At 40.6% G+C, this 16471-nt stretch overlaps 1 protein-coding gene across 2 annotated transcripts in view; it reads right to left on the reverse strand.

The window, feature by feature from the left end:
- LOC126035285 (excitatory amino acid transporter 1-like) overlaps positions 1–16471 on the reverse strand; it is a 109897-nt gene that overhangs the window by 74232 nt on the left and 19194 nt on the right. For both annotated transcript variants that reach the window (XM_049793707.1, XM_049793706.1), the window contains one exon: positions 15519–15656. In XM_049793707.1, coding sequence (XP_049649664.1) covers positions 15519–15656 — 138 coding nt within the window. The remainder of the gene's footprint in view (positions 1–15518; positions 15657–16471) is intronic.

A 16471-nucleotide genomic window follows, 5' to 3' on the forward strand; every position in this document is an offset into this window, starting at 1 on the left:
ATTATGATTGTCAAAATGAAAAATGGTAATAATTTACTAGAGGATAGATGTTTTGATAAGATTTATCGGCATTTGCATCCAGTTACACTTGATGGGTCATTTACTGCCTCATTCCAAATATTGGAAAGGCAAATATAGAACCTAATTTTTAAAAATTTAATAATATGGGACTGTAGTATTTTCTAGAATGATGTCTTTACAGAGGACTGGGTACAGCTGCTATCTGGATGTGGGAGGCTGTGCCCAGGATGTTCCCTGTCATGCAACATAGTTTAGGTCCGTCACACCAAATGCCAACTTCAGCAGAATATTTATTTTTTTTTTTAACTTCATGGCTAACACATTCCTGTTAAACAGTTGTATCTAGTAAAAAAATATGGTCCATTTATGCATATCTGATTATTGGTGATATCATCATAGCTAGCTGCAAGCAGTCACTAGGTAACTTTGGGTATAATATTTCTAAAGTAACTGTCTCAGTGATGGCCCCATACCATTCTTGCTGCAAATATTTGCTTAAGTTTATTTCCATCTCTACAGCAATATAACTAAAATAGCTACATTGTGTCTGCTGAGCTGTGACAACCTAATCTACATGTCTCCATTAAAATTTCTGTCATATATAGTCATCTTCTTTTCTGCCTACTAGCTATAAAAAAAAACTTTACCAGTACTACATCTGAAAGGAGAAAGAAAGCAGAGGTACAAAAGGTAAACATAGAATCATAGAATATCTCAAGTTGGAAGGGACCCATAAGGATCATCAAGTACAACTCCCTGCTCCTCGCACGACTAACTAATCAGAAAACTACTGTACAAACACTCCACTGAGCTGGGCAAGCATTTTGCAGAGGGGAGATTGAGATATAGAAAGAGTAAAGTATCAGACTCATGGCTGAGTGCATACAGTGTAATGAATTGCAGTCAACAGCAAAGGCATGATACTACTTTATGCATGCTCCTAGCCATGGCAAACATGAATTAAATGCATTACTTTATACTTCAGAAATGTTACATGAGAGACATCATGGTATCTTAAAGCCTAAGTTAAAAGTCATGGAACCCAAATCTATTACAGGAATACTTCATCACTACCACGTTCAGTCTCAGGAGGTTTAAAACAAACTATATGTTATTTTCCTCATGAAAAAAATTGATAGCACTTAGCAGGTTGTGTCTGTTGCTTGGATAGAAGACTTCAACCTAAATAGGCCCCGCTGACTTTATTTTTTTAATAAATTATGTAAAAGTGGTAAACCCTTCCAAAAAGGGTCAACATCCTTATTAAGTTATGTTCACAGAAATCCTAACTGAAGAAGAGAAGGGTGCAGATTAAGTCTTAAGAAGGCAGTTTGAGGACAGGGCACCACATTCTTATGAGCTTTGAAAACTAGAAGGCAGGACCCTTCTGAGGACACCCAGTATCTCAGTGAAAATCTTAAGGGTGTCCAAGCATGGGCAAGTCTGGAGGCTGTGTTATGTGAAAGGGAGATCTTTAGGTGAGTAGACTAGAGGTTCTTTGACATCAGTGTGAAAGCAGGGAAAGTACCTAAACTCCAAAAGTCTCCCAGAGAGTTTGCAATGCATCATCTCTCTTGGATACAAATCCAGTGGTTTTTTTTTAATCTGCCAAACAGAAAAGCAAGAAATGGCAACTTTTTTTCTTCTCATAACCATTTTCAAGAAATCTTTATCTGGCTCGCAGAATAAGCAGCACAGGAGTATCACACAAAGCTATTTCTAGAAATATCATTTGCAACTACTAAGAATACCTGTTTTGTTAGTATATTATTTAGTAGGTCTCAGTCATCAGTCTTGGAAAGAAGATACAATTATAAACTAAAGAAAGAATGCAATTTTACTACTCACTACCACCATGAAAAATAGTTAGCAATGGAATTATAAAATAAGGAGTCACAAAACTGCTTGTTAAATGCAGTTCAATCCCTCTTTGATTCCCCAGTATTTCTCCAGGATGTCAAATCACACTGCCCAAACAGATGTAGAGGAGCTAATGTTGCAAAAATAAGATGCCATACAGAAGTCTAGAATCACAGAATCATAGAATATCTCAAGTTGGAAGGGACCCATAAGGATCATCGAGTCCAACTCCCTGCTCCTCGCAGGACTAACTAAAACTAAATCATGTGACTAAGAGCATTGTCCAGACGCTCCTTGAACTCTGACAGGCTTGGCGCCATGACCTACTTCCCTGGGGAGCCTGTTCCAGTGACCAACCACCCTCTCAGTGAAGAACCTTTTCCTAATGTCCAATCTGAACTTCCCCTGACACAGCTTCATTCCATTTCCTCGTGTCCTATTGCTGGTCACCAGAGAGAGGAGATCAGTACCTCCCCCTCTGCTGCCCCCCTTGAGGAAGTTGTAGACTGTGATGAGGTCACCCCTCAGCCTTCTTTTCTCCAAGCTGAACAAACCAAGTGACCTCAGCAGCTCCTCATAAGTCTTGCCCTTGAGGCCTTTCACCATCTTGGTCACCCTCCTCTGGACACACTCTAATAGTTTGTTGTCCTTCTTATATTGAGGCACCCAAAACTACACACAGTACTTGAGGTGGGGCTGCACCAGTGCAGTGCAGAGTGGGACAATCACCTCCCTCGACCAGCTAGCTATGCTGTGCCTGATGCACCCTAGGACACGGTTGGCCCTTTTGGCTGCCAGGGTACACTGCTGACTTATATTCAACTTGCCATCAACCCAACCCCCCAGACCTCTTTTCACGGGGCTGCTCTCCAGCCTCTCATCCACCAATTTGTATGTATAACCAGGATTACCCTGTCCCAGGTGGAGAATCCAGCACTTGTTCTTGTTAAATTTCACATGGTTGGTGATTGTCCAGCTCTCTAGTCTATCCAGATCTCTCTATAAGGTCTGTCTACCCTCGAGGGAGTCCACAGCTCCTCCTAGTTTAGTATCATCAGCAAACTTACTTAATGTACATTTGACTCCTGCATCCAGATAATTTATAAAACCATTAAAAAGCACTGGCCCTAAAACTGAGTCCTGCAGAACCCCACTGGTGACTGGCTGCCAGCCTGATGTAACCCCATTTACTTATAACCCTTTGAGCCCAACCCATCAGCCAATTGTTCATCCAGCGTATTATGGACTTGTCTAGCTGTGTGCTGGACAGTTTATCCAGAAGGATACTGTGAGAGACAGTATCTAAAGCTTTGCTAAAATCCAAACCCACCACATCTACTGGCTTCCCTTGGTCAACTAGATGGGTGACCTTGTCATGAAAGGAAATTTAGTTAGTTAAGCAGGACTTTCCCCTCATGAACCCATGCTGGTTATGACCAATGACTGCATTGCCTCTCAAGTGTTTTTCAATAACTCCCAGAATAACCTTCTCCATAATTTTACCAGGCACTGAAGTGAGACTGACAGGCCTGCAATTACCGGGGGCTTCCTTCTTACCCTTCTTGAAAATCGGGACAATATTTGCCAGCTTCCAGTCAACTGGGACCTCTGCAGATTCCCAAGACCATTGAAAAATAATGGAGAGAGGTCCTGCGATGACATCAGCCAGCTCTTTCTGTACCCTGGGATGAATCCCATCAGGCCCCATAGATTTATGCGCATCCAACTGGAGCATCAAGTCTCAAACAAGTTCAGGGTTGGCTGGGAGTTTATCATCCCTCTAGTCGTGGTCTTCCAACACAGGGCTCTGGGGGTCCCAGGGCCCATCATCAGTGTTGAAGACAGAGGCGAAGAAGGCACTAAATGTCTCTGCTTTGTCTACATCCCTATTTGTGAGGTGACTGACCTCGTCAAGCAAGAGCCCAATGTTATCTCTGATTCTCCTTTTGCTATTAACATATTTTAAAAAGCCCTTTTTGTTGTCCTTCACAGTGCTGGCCAGCTTGAACTGTAGTCGAGCTTTGGCTGCACAAATTTTCTCCCTACAGTGGCGAACAGCATCTCTGTAGTCCTCCCGTGTCGCCTGTCCTTGCTTCCAAAGTCCGTACACTTTCCTTTTCTGCCTAAGTTCTAGAAGAAGATCCCTGCTCAGCCAAGCTGGCCGCCTGCCCCACTTGCTTGACTTCTGACACTTTGGAATTGCCTGCTCCTGTGCTCTTAAGAGATAGCTCTTAAAAAGTGACCAGCATTCATGGACCCCAATACCTTCAAAAGCAGATTTCCAGGGGACCTTACTAACTAGTTCCTTCAGCAGCCTGAAGTCTGCTCTCCCCATATCCAGGGTCGATGTTTCACTGGCAGTTTTTCTTCTATCACCAACGATTTGAACCTCAGCTACTTCATGGTCACTGTGACCAAGACAGCCACCAATCACCACTTCACCCACGAGTCCCTCTCTGTTTACAGACAACAAGTCTAGGAGGGCACCTTTCTTAAGTCGGCTCCCTTATTACCTGCACCAAGAAGTTATCTTCAACATGCTTCAGGAATTTCCTGGACCTGTTTGTGTCCACTGTATGATATTCCCAGTTGATGTCTGGAAAGTTAAAATCACCTATAAGGACAAGGGCAGCTGATCTAGAGATATGCCTTAATTCCTTGTAGAATAATTCTTCAGTGCTGTTGTCCTGGCTGGGTGGTCGATAGTAGACTCCCACAACAACATCCGCTTTATTTACTTTCCCCTTCATCCATACCCAGAGGCTCTCAACCCTGTCGCAACCAACTGTAAGCACCATACAATCCAACCCCTCCCTTACATACAGTGTCACCCCCCCCGCCTCGCCTGCCCTGCCTATTCCTCCTGAAGACCCTGTAACCATCCATCAGCACCCCAGTCACAGGACTCATCCCATCAGGTTTTGCTTATGCCAATGATGTCATAGCTCTGCGACTGGGCCAAAGCTTCTAGCTCCTCTTGTTTATTCCTTATTCTGTGCACATTAGTCTAGAGACATTTCAAATGTGCTCCAGTGTACTCATCAAATCATGGAGCAGACTGAAGGACCTCACTAGCATACTGTTCCCAGTTTTTTCTACTAGGCAGTATCCCTCCCCTGCAGTCCCAAAAGAAGAATGGTTCACCTATGCGTATCCTTGCACAGACTCCTTGTGCCACCTTCTTTTGTAAAGGGATCATTTAGACAAAAAGTCTCTCATGCAATCTTATCTTTTAGAGTTATTTCTAGCTGGTCTCCCCAACTTTCTGTGCCTCATCCATAGCTGGCTCCTATCAAATTCTTTAAATGCTTTATGTTCATCACTTTCTTAAACAAAACCATACAACTTGCATATATCCTGCTGCATTAGTAGGATAACCACCACCACTGAACACACACGCTCCAACATCCTTGAAGTAAAGCTTGTGTCTTTCCAGCATAATGCCAGGTACTTTCTGCCTTTCAGAAGCTCTCATAAAATAAAAGAACATTTTGTAAGGTAATACTTGACATTTACCCCAGGAAGACAACACATCAGAGTGCAAAACAATAACTGAAATTGGGAAAGTACCTGCAGCAAAATTGATTCCAAGACAGTGTAAGAGACAGACAGAGAAGACAGTTGTTACTCTGCACCTTCTGCCTCTGAACAGCTGTTATGCCTATATAATTTCACATCAATAACTATTGGTGACAAATACAGTAACAAAACTTTCATCTTCACATCAAAAAGAGATCTTTCCAAGGGATGCTGACATGAAAGGGAAAATCCAGCTTTTTACACCTGTCATGGTTCCAGCCCGGCCGGTAACAAAGGACCACGCAGCCGTTCGCTCGCTCGCTCCTCCACCACCCCCCCCCCCCGGTGGGATGGGGAGGAGAGAAAAAGAAAAAAAAAAGAAACTGGAACCTCAAGGGTTGAGATAAAGGCAGTTTACTGGAACAAACACAAAAAGATTACAACAACGGCACTAATGAAAAAGTATACAAAAAGAGTGATGCACAGTGCAACTGCTCACCACCCAAGACCTGACACTCTGCCACTTTCCCCACTGAAAACAGAGACCACCCCCCTGGCCCGCTCCCCATCTATATACTGAGCATGATGTCACATGGTATGGAATAGCTCCTTGGCTAGTTCAGGTCAGCTGCCCCGACTATGCCCCCACCTCCCAGGTTCCTGTAAAAATTAACTCTATCCCAGCTGAACCCAGGACAACACCCAGGTTTTCAGAATGCTTAATTTACATATGATGCAGGTGTGGGAGCAGCTCAGAACACCTGGCATTTGTTTTCAAGAGTGACTGTTAGAATTTGTTGTGCTGCATGTTTGCCAAGCCTTGAAGAATTAGTTTTACAGGGTCAGCTTGGAGGATGGCCTTGTGTAGGCCTGGGAAGATGTGGCTGATGACAGTCATGAGTATGTCTATGGAATGTTTTTATCTTTAACTGTTCTGAGGACTGGCAAACATCCCAGGTGAGCCAGATATGTGCTCCTGTGTTAGTAGTATTGGCTGTATGCCGTTAGTTCTTCCTAGATCTTTGTTGAAACATATATAAGTTGGATTCTTTTGTGAAAAAAAAAAAAGGAATCTTGCACAGAGAGCTTGAGCGCTTGATTCAGTTGCCGCAGATGGTGAACCTGATGTGATGGAGAGAAGAAGATGATGTGATGGAGAGAAGAAAACGAAATGATCAAGAGAAGAAGAAAAGAGGTGATTCCCCTTCACTGCGGAGACCACGCAATCTAGTGGGAAGAGTTTTGAAGAAGTGACCACGACTCCGAAAAAATAGGTAACAGCAACCCCTGTGGAACAGGTGAGTTGCGAGATTGCGGTAGCATGGGGCAATCAGTTTCTCAGGAGTATAAGCTCTACTTAAACATTTTGCAGCAGATTTTACGGGCCTCTGGGTATAAAATAACAGAGGGACAAATTGCTTCACTTTTAATATGGGTAAAGGATAATTGTAACTGGTTTCCATAGAGGGAACTTTTGATAGCAAGGTTTGGGAAAGAGTTGGGGAGCATTTACAAATGCAAAAAACTTTGGCCTTTGGTGTATCAGAAAATTGAATTGTGACATGGAAATTTATTTATACTGCGCTGGTGCATTTACAGCTGGCAGAGAAAATCATATCAATGCAACCTGATACTGCTTTTGAGGAGACAGTTTGTAAGCAGGCTGCTAATGAGCAGGATTCTGATTCCGATAATAATTCTTTTGAATCAGGCAGGGTGGACTCTGAAAAAGAGCTGGATTTACATCCCCCATTACCTCCACCACCGCCCGCGCTAACACCATTAATGCACACATCCCACCGGCAGGCAGCTAGCCAGGCAGGGAGCGGGTGGGCAACACAGGCTCCGCGGGGTTGCCGACCCTCACCACCGCATACAGGTCCCTGCCGCGGCCGCTGCCTCTGCGCCTGCCGCGGCTGCCGCCGTCCACCCCCCCCAATCGCCTCATATTCCCTCTCCAGGGTTTGCAGAATTTAAAACGGAACCTGGCTTTGCTGCACTGCCTGTATCTCCTTCTCCTACTAATCCCTCTAACTCTATGCCTCTCTCTAATCCTGTGGCTCCTGCCTTACAGCGGTGTGGAGAAAAAACTATAGTGCCTTCAGCTCCGCCTTTAACAGACTTTGATGCTAAATGTGACGATTCACTTAATGATTTGGAAAAAAATACACATAGCTTGATGTGACGCTGTCGAGGAAAAGCTCTACAGCAAGGAGATACCATGTTTACTTTTCCTGTTATATACAAACCCCATACTCCACCACAGCATGACGGTTTACCTTATGAAATGATAAAAGAATTATGGAAATCAATTTGTGAAAATGGGTTACACAATTCATTTACAATGGGACTAGTGGAAGCAATTGGAGGAACTTATACTATGACTCCTTGGGACTGGAAATTGCTTATGAAAACAGTGTTGACTTCTGCTCAGTATTCTGTATGGCAATTAGAATACAATGATTTGTCAGTGGAACAAATTATGGACAACTTGTCATCAGGGATACTTATAGATCAAAATATGTTACAAGGAACAGGCCTTTACATTACACCTCAGGCACAAGCAGCTTTGCCAAAGCAAGTTTTTGATCAAGCTACTCGTATTGCGATCATGGCTTTACGACGCGTACCCGAAACTGGGCAAGGTATTGCTTTGTTTGCCTCTATACGACAGGGCTCTCAGGAACTGTACATATCTTTTATTGATCGCCTTCAAGCCATGATAACACAGCAGGTAGAAAATCCGGAAGATGCAAAAGTATTGTTATTTCAATTGGTTTATGAGAATGCAAATACAGACTGTCAGGCTGCACTGAAATCAGTTAGAGGAAGAGCTACTGACATTGGGCAGTATATTAAGATATGTCAAAATGTAGGGACAGACACTCAGAGCTAACATGTTAGCTGCTGCACTGTCACAGCAACTAAATGCTAATCAAATTACTGTGAAATGCTTTGAGTGTGGAAAATTGGGACATATGGCTAAGTAATGTCCTAAATGACAGAAATCCAAATGTGATAAACCTCCAAATCAATTGTGACAAAAACATAGGCTAAAGATATAATTCGTTCTTGTCCAGATTGTCAAAGAGTTGCTTCTGATGCAGTGAGCATTGGAGTTAACCCATGTGGTTTACACTCTAATGCCATTTGGCAAAGTGATGTTACACATGTATCTGCCTTTGGCTCCTTGAAATTTGTGCATGTTTCTATTGATACCTTTTCCTCTTATATTTGTGCTACTGCTCATTCTGGAGAAAGGGCACGTGATGTTCAACGACATTGGTCACGATGCTTTGCAATTATGGGGGTTCCTCAAAACATTAAAACTGACAACGGTCCAGGGTATGTAGCTAAATCTACTCGATTATTTTTGCAACAGTGGCAGGTATCTCATGTGACGGGAATTCCACATTCACCTACTGGACAAGCAATAATTGAGCGTGCGCATCATGCTTTAAAGTCCATGTTACATAAACAAAAAAGGGGGAATATGCTACCACAAGAACAGCTAGATAATGCTATGTTTACTTTGAGTTTTTTAAATCGCTCACCAGACTTAATGGCCAGCACAGCGATAGATCGGCATTTTAAAACTCCTGATTCTATTTCACACAGACCTAAAGTACTGTATAAAGATCCTTTTAGTGGACCTGGTTGGAATGGACCTGTGGAACTAATCACGTGGAGGCGAGGGTATGCTTGTGTTCTTCTTCCCACAGGAACCAAGTGGATTCCAGCTAAACATGTGAAGCCATATCATGAGCTGGCGAAACCACTTGGACAACCCAATCGCGCAGATGAAGGCTCTGAATTTGAAAGAGGAGAAACGAATGAGGAGGAAGCAGCGCATCGAGAATGAAAAAGCTATCACATAGGGACATTTGAAGAGAATGCAGCAACAAGCTAGCATGATGATGCAATGTGTATCCTACTCCAAAGAATACCTTTTTAAGCATACCTGGCAATAGTGGCCAGCAACAGTATTGTAAGAATTCTGATCCTTTTTTCTTTGCGGGGTCACTGTGGCTCAGGCACAGCATTTTTATTGGGCCCACTGGAGGTGTTGCGCCTAAGCCACGGTGACTATATAAAAAACTATTCCTTGTATAAGTTTGAACCTGACACAGAATCATAAAGATTTGGTGATGATATGTACTTCACATCCTTATGTTTTTGTAGCAGCTCAATTTCTAGATATTGCTTTACATAACCATGCTTTTGAAACTAATCTGAATGAACCTTGGTATTTTAGCTGGTTTACTCATAAGAATATATCTGAACTAAGTCTTACAGTAATCATGCTAATGTGACGTCATGCTGAATTGTGGATCCCTGTAAATATGACCAAATCGTGGGAAGGGGAATCAGGATTGAGTCAATTATCAAGGCTTTTAAAGCGGACAATTAGTCACCCAAAATGATTTATAGGATGGCTCATTGCCTTTAAAATATCAGCTATCATTATTGCAGCTACTGCTGCCGTTGCTACCACAGTGCTTGTGAAATCTGTTCAGACTGCCCATGCTGGAGCAGTATGCTCCTGAAGGACTGCACGCCACAGAAAGGACCCATGCTGGAGAAGTTCGTGGAGGACTGTCTCCCGTGGGAGAGATCCCATGCTGGAACAGGGGAAGAGTGTGATGAGTGCTGCCCCTGAGGAGGATGAAGTGACAGAGATAACATGTGATGAACTGACCGCAAACCTCATTTCCCATTCCCCTGTCCAGCTGAGGAGGGAGAGTGATAGAATAGCTATAGTGGGCGCTTGGTGTCCAGCCAGGATCAACCCATCACATAGAGATAGACAAAGTGCATTATAAAATAGAATGAAATTACATTGTAATTGGGAATTTTAAAAACAAGGGCTCTGTGTAACTCCTTTACAAAGGAATAAAAGTGTATGAGATTGGAATTAGGTGAAGACGCATTTGCAAGGTGCATTTGCTACTAATATTGCAGGAGAGATCTAAGATCTTGCACAAATATTACAAGATCAAATGGGAAATATACAAAATTAGCAGAATAAGGTGTTTTTCAAAGAATTGTCTAATAGTGTTAAATGGTTAAATCCAAAAACATGGTTTGAAGGTTTAAATCTGTGTATCTGAATTTGTGTTGCTATTGGAGGGTTATTAATCATTTGTGTGTTTGCAGCCATCAGAATCATCTGAGGAGCAGTACAAGGATTGCGCCAGTTCGAAGCTAAAGTCCTCGCTGCCTTCCTCGTGAATCTGATGTTCCTAAACAAAAAAGGCGGAGATGTGGGAGCAGCTCGGAACACCTGGCATTTGTTTTCAAGAGTGACTGTTAGAATTTGTTGTGCTGCGTGTTTGCCAAGCCTTTGAAGAACTAGTTTCACAAGGTCAGGTTGGAGGATGGCCTTGTGTAGGCCTGGGAAGATGTGGCTGAAGACAGTCATGAGTATGTCTATGGAATGTTTTTATCTTTAACTGTTCTGAGGACTGGCAAACATCCCAGGTGAGCCAGATATGTGCTCCTGTGTTAGTAGTATTGGCTGTATGCCGTTAGTTCTTCCTAGATCTTTGTTGAAACATATATAAGTTGGATTCTTTTGTGAAAAAAAAAAGGAATCTTGCACAGAGAGCTTGAGCGCTTGATTCAGTTGCCGCAGATGGTGCAAGTTAATTAATTACATAAAATTAACAACATTTTCTTCAAAGCATTGTGACCAAAAGGGTAACTTATATTCATATCTTTGTAAACAGGAGTCTAAACTCAGGATTTATGTATAAGAATTAGGGAAGCTACTTATTCCACATACATTTATAATATGTTGTTAGCAAAAAAACTCCACAAAACTAGTTGAGAAAGTAATATATTCAGTAAGGAAAATCAGGACTACCCTGACAGGCTTGGTGCCGTGACAACTTACCCAGTATCAATGGCTTTGCTAAAATCCAAACCCACCACATCTACTGGCTTCCCTTGATCAATTAGATGGGTGACCTTGTCATAAAAGGAAATTAACATGATTTGCCTAAGGTTATACAACATGTCACACCATTAATTTTCCACATTTTACATCCATAAATAGCTTTGGGAAAAATTTGGTTTTTCACCAGTTGAATCTGTTCATATCCACATGCCATGTTTTTCCTGACTTAAGTGATGGAGTGGCTTCAAGACTATTTCCAGTTCAGTCGTTTCTTTGAATATTATCCTTCTTTCATTATAGGTAATTTCAAGCAACTGCAACTTGGGTGTTAATTGTGACCCCCTACTTGTCTTTTGTTTTATTATTTGAGTCCCTTTGTGTGCCTTTGTTCTTATCTCCGTGAGGGGATAGACCATGTTCCTTACTGCTTGTTTTTAACATTGTCACCATTCATTGCAGTCCATTGATAGCTGAAATCAAGAACATCATATGTACATCTGAGGTTAGTTAAGAGGCATCCACACGTGGAAATTCCAGCTCTTTGCACTTTGTCAACTGTGCTGGTTTTGTGGGGGATAGAGTTAATTTTCATCATAGTAGCTAGTATGGGGCTACGCTTTGGATTTGTGCTGAAAACAGTGTTGATAATACAGGGATGTTTTAGTTACTGCTGAGCAGTGCTTACACAGAGTCAAGGCCTTTTCTGCTTCTCGCACCACCCCACCAAATGAGTAGGCTGGGGGTGCATGGCCAGGACAGCTGATCCCAACTGACCCATGGGATATTCCAGACCATATGATGTCATGCTCAGCATATAAAGCTGGGGGAAGAAGGAAGTGGGGGGATGTTTGGAGTGATGGCGTTTGTCTTCCCAAGTAACTGTTACACATGATGGAGCCCTGCTTTCCTGGAGATGGCTGAACACCTGCCTGCTGACGAGAAGTAGTGAATTAATTCCTTGTTTTGCTTTGCTTGCGTGCGTGGCTTTTGCTTTACCCATTAAACTGTCTTTATCTCAACCCCCGAGTTTTCTCACTTTTACTCTTCCAGTTCTCTTCCCCATCCCATTGGCAGGGAGTGAGCAAGTGGCTGTGTGGTGCTTAGTTGCTGGCTGGGGTTAAACCACAACATCAACTCTTTCTATAGTTTGTGTAGTGGTAAATACAATGAACATTGAAAAAGTCTGGGGACAAAACGTTGTGTCTCTGAGTCTGCCCAAAGGAAAGTCACTTGTGTCTTCTGCAGTTGTTGTAGTCTGTTATTGAAAGGCTGCATCAGAGGCAGGGAAGTTTCTGTATCTTCCAGAATCCATGAAGGACAGTCATGTCATGATTGGAAATAGAAAAGGGAGTGAATATAAACAAAGACATACTACAAACTGCATACGAAGATGTTTCTCTTCTTTGAGGTAATCCTTCCATACTCAGCCTTCTAAATTGTTTTACTATACAGCCTTCTTTTGCGTAAGAAAATTCAGTCTTTTTCTTTGTGTTTGTACAGATTCTTGTACACAAAATCCTGGTCTGTGATTAAGATTCATTTGTACCGTATCAGTGTTACCCCCATTAACAGTTTGGATAAGCATTATCATATAACACACAGTGTGTTGTACTGGTATTCGTGACTGGGATCTTTGCTTGATTCTATTATTGCTGATTTGCTGTATAATCTTTGGCAAGCCAGTGGATCTCTCTGTTTCACTGTTTCTATATTCCCTTTCTCTTTCCCCAGCTTGATTTATATTAGTAAATTTTTCAGGGCAGGATGTTTTCTTACTGTTTGTGCAATGTGCAGCAAAATCGGTCTCAGATCTTGACTGGGGTTTTTATGCTCTGCTATACGGAAATTTCTCTAGCTTTAATATTTGTCACAAATGTTATGTTCCAACTATGCTTTTTATAAAGACTGGTCATGAATCATTTTTGTGAATTTGATTTCAAGAAATATATCGTTTAGTTAAGAAAAGGTACCTCATTCTGATGCCCTTATATTCAGCGAATAACTGTCTTCCTATCTGAGACATGCAGATAAAACTTGTGGGCCAGTTTTAAGGACTGGAATTTTGATTTCATTATGATCTTGATGTAAGAGCTGAAATAATGTTAATGCATAGTGCTCTTAATGCTGGTGCAAATCCTGCAATCTTTGCCTATTTCATGACAAATTGAATTGTTAGCATATGCATATATGTTTATTTTATATACTTTTTAGGGACTATGTATATTTTAAAATAATTATGTCAAGCAAATTGTTTATGTCAAATGCTTCAAGTTATAATGAAATAAGGTATAAAATATTTTGAACTTCTATAACTGCAGCAAATTCAAAACAGAAATGGAGCAAAATTGTCAGCCTTGTGTTTGTATAAGAATTCAGGCTAGATTTGGTCATAAAATAATCCAAATGGGAATTTCATCTATTTCTTTGGTTATTTATGCTGCCTCCCATATACTGTGCCTTAATTTTGCCTTTGACTTTGTAAGACATACTGATTGGGATTGCTGATTTAAGAGTTCTTCCATTTGAAAGACTGTAGAGAATAAAGACCAGCATAGAGTATGCAGTTGGATTTGTGTCTAAACCACAAAAAGATTAAGAATACAGATATTCATATAATCATATTTTCCTATGAACAGTAAAAGATCAAAGGTATGCAAATAACCTCTATTTTCTCCCAAGCAGATTTAGTACATGCCTGATAACATACACATCGGAAGATAGAATCTCATGGAGAAAACTGCATACCTGCTTGAGCCACGTGCAATAATTGTCATAAGGCAAATTAGAGTAAATTGAATGCGATTCTGCATTGTTTCTTTCATGAAAGTACTAAAACAGACCATAGAGAAGTGTGACTGGGTTGACTTCACCTTTTATAGTTTATTTTCCCAAGAGTCTGTGAATAACTGTCAGAACTGTTTACCTGTATAGCAAAACTCTTCACTTTCTCAATTTATCTGTCACATAACAGCTCATAGCTTCTATAATTATTACTTCATTGTTATTGTTCTAATTTCTTTGATATTAAAAAAATTTGCAAAGGAATGTAATCATGCCTAGCCTATTTTTAATACCTCAGAGACCATATGGTCTGATATTGTCATAACCAGTTATATTGAGCACACTTACATAAATACAAATGGAAACCCAGAACATCGTATCTGGGAGACACTGTCATGCCTGCAAACAGCAAAAATATTTATTCAGATCATTTACAGTTGGAAGAAGTAATATTACCAGCATGCAAGACCCTGGAGGAATCGTATGGTTACAGCTTTGCCAAACAAAATACGTGAAATAAGAAATTTGGGTCATGGATGCCAAGAGTGATCTTAAGACTGACTTGAGAAGCATAAGATTTTTATCCAATGAATTATCCTATAATGTGTAACACACACACACACACCCAAACAGTAGTATCTATAAAATTGCACAGTAGTATACCTGTAAAGGATATAGTTTGTTATTTAGATATTGAATAATATCTGTATATTTACACGAGTATGAGTTCTGTAGCAAATATATTAGCTTTTTTTTTTAAAACCATTTGTGCACTAAATGAGGTATTGTTCAGTGTAGAAAACCATTTTTCCAGAGTTTTTAGCAATAAACTGGAAAATTTCTTGTAATCCCATGAAAAAAGTCCTGTTATATTTAAGGATTTTTTAAAAAGAATTAAATCTGTCATTTTTGAATTGCATTGAGTTTTCTGTGCTTGTTCCCTGCCTGACTAAGGAAGTTTAAAATTTTGTTATTTACCTTGAAAATAAATGTCTCTACTTCAAAGGGAAACTCTAAGAATAATCCACTTAACATTGTGAGGCACTTGTATGATAAGATGACAAATCTCATAGATAACATTTCTCTGCCAAAAACCTTTATATAATAATGTAAATGATTGTTACAAAAAAAAAAAAAAAGGGCATTGAGAAGGATAGGGTGCTCCAAAGAATTTAAAAGCAAAAACAAAACCATCAAAAAGAAGGTTATTGTTTGAATACAGAAATTGGGAAAAGCATCTTTTAGTTTCTGTGTATATTAAATCAAACCTTTTGTTATATTGTCTCTAAAACAGCAGTAGCAGCGGTATCTCTTTCTGCAGGTTATAACACTTCTGTTCTAGCACATGAAATGTTCATTTTTTTAATGATTTGGCGTGTGCATCTTTATCAAATTATTTAAAAGAAAACTTCAGAACAAAGAAACTTTCTTTTTTTACCTGTGACTAAACTGGATACAATTAGTGGCAGGACCAGCATTTGCAGCATTCTCATGAGTAGTTCTCCTGGAAATGAAAAGTACTTGACTTCCTGATAGCTCATCTTATATGATCGGAGAGAAAATCCAAGGATTATACCTGAAGAGAGGGAAAAGATATCATGACTTACTCTTCTAAAGTAGTAGTAACATCTGAACATGAATATATATATAGTACTTACTTGACATATCTGATTGTAACATGCAGTTTTTACTATGCCCCAGACTGCATTCAAATATCAACTACCTATATGAGTAGTCCTACTGAAGCCAGTAAATTACTTCTTACTGTAACAGATTCAGAAGGTTATTTCTGTTGCTATTTTTAAAAATCTGTTTTATTGTAAAAGGTACATTTTGAGCATTAATGAAAAGGAAACAGTCCCTGCTACTGCAGCTGAGTGCTTTGACTTCTGGGATTTTGAGTGTAATCATATATGCACTGCATATACATACTAGCCACCAACCTTCAGACGTCTTGTCCATGCCTGTTTTCTCTGTGGGGGCCTGATCCTGTAGATGTGCTTCAGATTAGATGAGAGAACCCGGAGAGATTTACTTGAGAATCCCCTTGTGGTTAGGTCTTTACACAGCAAAACAGTATCAGGAGATGCCTACCTTCAGAAACACAGGCACTTGCAAAGCAGCAGCTAATCCACGTTGGAAGGTTTTACTGGATGATTAAGTGGTGGGTTTCAATACCTGAGGGAGTGGGGTAAGGGAGTGCCTGAATCCATCTGTCTCGCTGGGAACAGATAAATGGTGCTTGAGATAAATTTACAAATGGAAACTACAGATGAGCTGATATGTGTGGCAACCCAAACTTCTCAGCTAGAACTCCTCAGATTTTGTCCTGTACTTGGCACCAACTGCTTTATTTGGTTAAGTGACACAATTAGTTACAATTTACTGAGT

Source organism: Accipiter gentilis, chromosome W (assembly GCF_929443795.1).
Source record: "Accipiter gentilis chromosome W, bAccGen1.1, whole genome shotgun sequence".
Classification (NCBI taxonomy): domain Eukaryota; kingdom Metazoa; phylum Chordata; class Aves; order Accipitriformes; family Accipitridae; genus Astur; species Astur gentilis.